Here is a 1,606-nt window from a genome sequence, read left to right on the forward strand (position 1 = left end):
GTCTGGGCCTCGTCCGGGAAAGATTGGTATTGTGTTACAGTCCCGAATATTGAAGAGACCAATCTGGTCCTCTACCCGTCAAAGCCCACACTTCACGTACTGCTGCCATGGCACGAAATCTGACCCGAACGCAGGCTCACAGGTGACATCAACAACTGCTTCATCAAAAGCAGTGTTTAAATGAAAGGCAGGCCGTCACAACGATGTCAATTTCTTTCTTTCTTGAGTCTTTTTGAAAACGAGTCCAGGTTAGTGGTCTCGGTGAAGCCCTGGCTGAAGGACATCTACAGGATTCCACGCCGCATTCCACCTAGGACTCCATGGGAGGAAACATGGAATAATGGGGAAACGGCTGACTATTGTGCAACGACAAATGTCCCTTGGAGAAGGATGTCACATATTACTAGCTCAGTTACATCGGTAGTGATAGGTCTTAGACGGCAAGAAGATTCAGGGCAGGGCTTTTTCCATTTCGTAAGTGTCTGAGACGTTCTAGACTGCCGGATGCGTCCACGACTACTTTCAATTTCGTATAACAAATTTTCCGTGCAGGCGAATCCGCCCGTCCGCAGAGTAAAGCATAGGGCAAAACCTACTCGATCTAATGGGTCGTCTCCCGCCTACCAAGTTCAATGGATCAGGAGAAACTGAACAGCAGTGCGCCACTGATGGAAATACAAACAGTCTGATTCGACGGTGATGTTAATTTACACAAGACTGGTGACATGAGGCGCGGTGACTTGTTGTTCATCCTGCACCACTGAAATTAATTCCAACCTTCACCTATACAGGGGAGACGACTTGAATATCGACTGTACCAGTACCAGTCCGCTGTAGTATGGTCACATTAAACCATCGTTGTGCTCACAACTAAGAAAACCTACCGAGGTCAAGATAAGTCGATCCTGTTCTAAGAATAATTTGAGCAAGCCACCCATCAAAAATCGAGTACGGCAGACGGTAGCAGTGTAAGGGTGATTCGAGATGATTTCTTCATCAAAGCACGACTGAGTTACCCTACCAGGTTTACGAATGAGTAGGCCTGGTGAGTCGGGATTGTAGAAATTCTCCAAACGAGCAATCGCTCGTTTATTGAAGTCCCAGATATGGACGTAGAAGTGATCCTGAGGGGAGAGTTTTTCCAGTCTTTGTCCAGCTTCAGGGGTATATGCCATTCTGCTACCGAACACGCTGATTTTGTGGCTGCGCTCATGCGGAAAGCAGCACGTATGCTGGGGTCCCCAGTCGGACCAGGGAATCTCGACATGCGTCTCTGATTGCAGGGCCATTCCCGGGAAAATCACCGTATCAATGCCTAGAAAGACAGACGTCGTGCGCGGGTATGAGAGGAGCTCTAAGACAATGATTGTGACTCCAGAGAGGGCACATAGCCGGGCGTAAGATCTGTGCGAGCGGCTGTGCTGCTGAACGATGGACCGGCACGAACATATATAAAGGATGAATGGTAACACTTCGGAAGGAGATATGTGAGTCTCGGCCGCAACGACCCGTCGAATTCCTGTAGTGTGTACACAGTTAGACGGCTCGAGCCTGATGACAACAATCGTCCGTTGGTCGACTACGTAGAATTTATGGTGGAAATCTT

General features: G+C 48.6%; 1 protein-coding gene across 1 annotated transcript; it reads right to left on the minus strand.

Annotated features, from left to right (window-relative positions):
• Positions 1-783: 783 nt before the first annotated feature.
• BJ212DRAFT_1307101 (uncharacterized protein) lies at positions 784-1,289 on the minus strand (the record flags this gene model as incomplete). The annotated part of the gene is made up of 3 exons (XM_041333840.1): positions 784-831; positions 869-880; positions 1,017-1,289. 3 exons carry the CDS (start codon positions 1,287-1,289, stop codon positions 784-786), a joined length of 333 nt encoding a protein of 110 aa, XP_041185007.1.
• Positions 1,290-1,606: the final 317 nt, after the last annotated feature.

This window comes from Suillus subaureus, assembly GCF_016647635.1.
Source record: "Suillus subaureus strain MN1 chromosome Unknown BJ212scaffold_436, whole genome shotgun sequence".
In the NCBI taxonomy this organism is placed as follows: Eukaryota; Fungi; Basidiomycota; class Agaricomycetes; order Boletales; family Suillaceae; genus Suillus; species Suillus subaureus.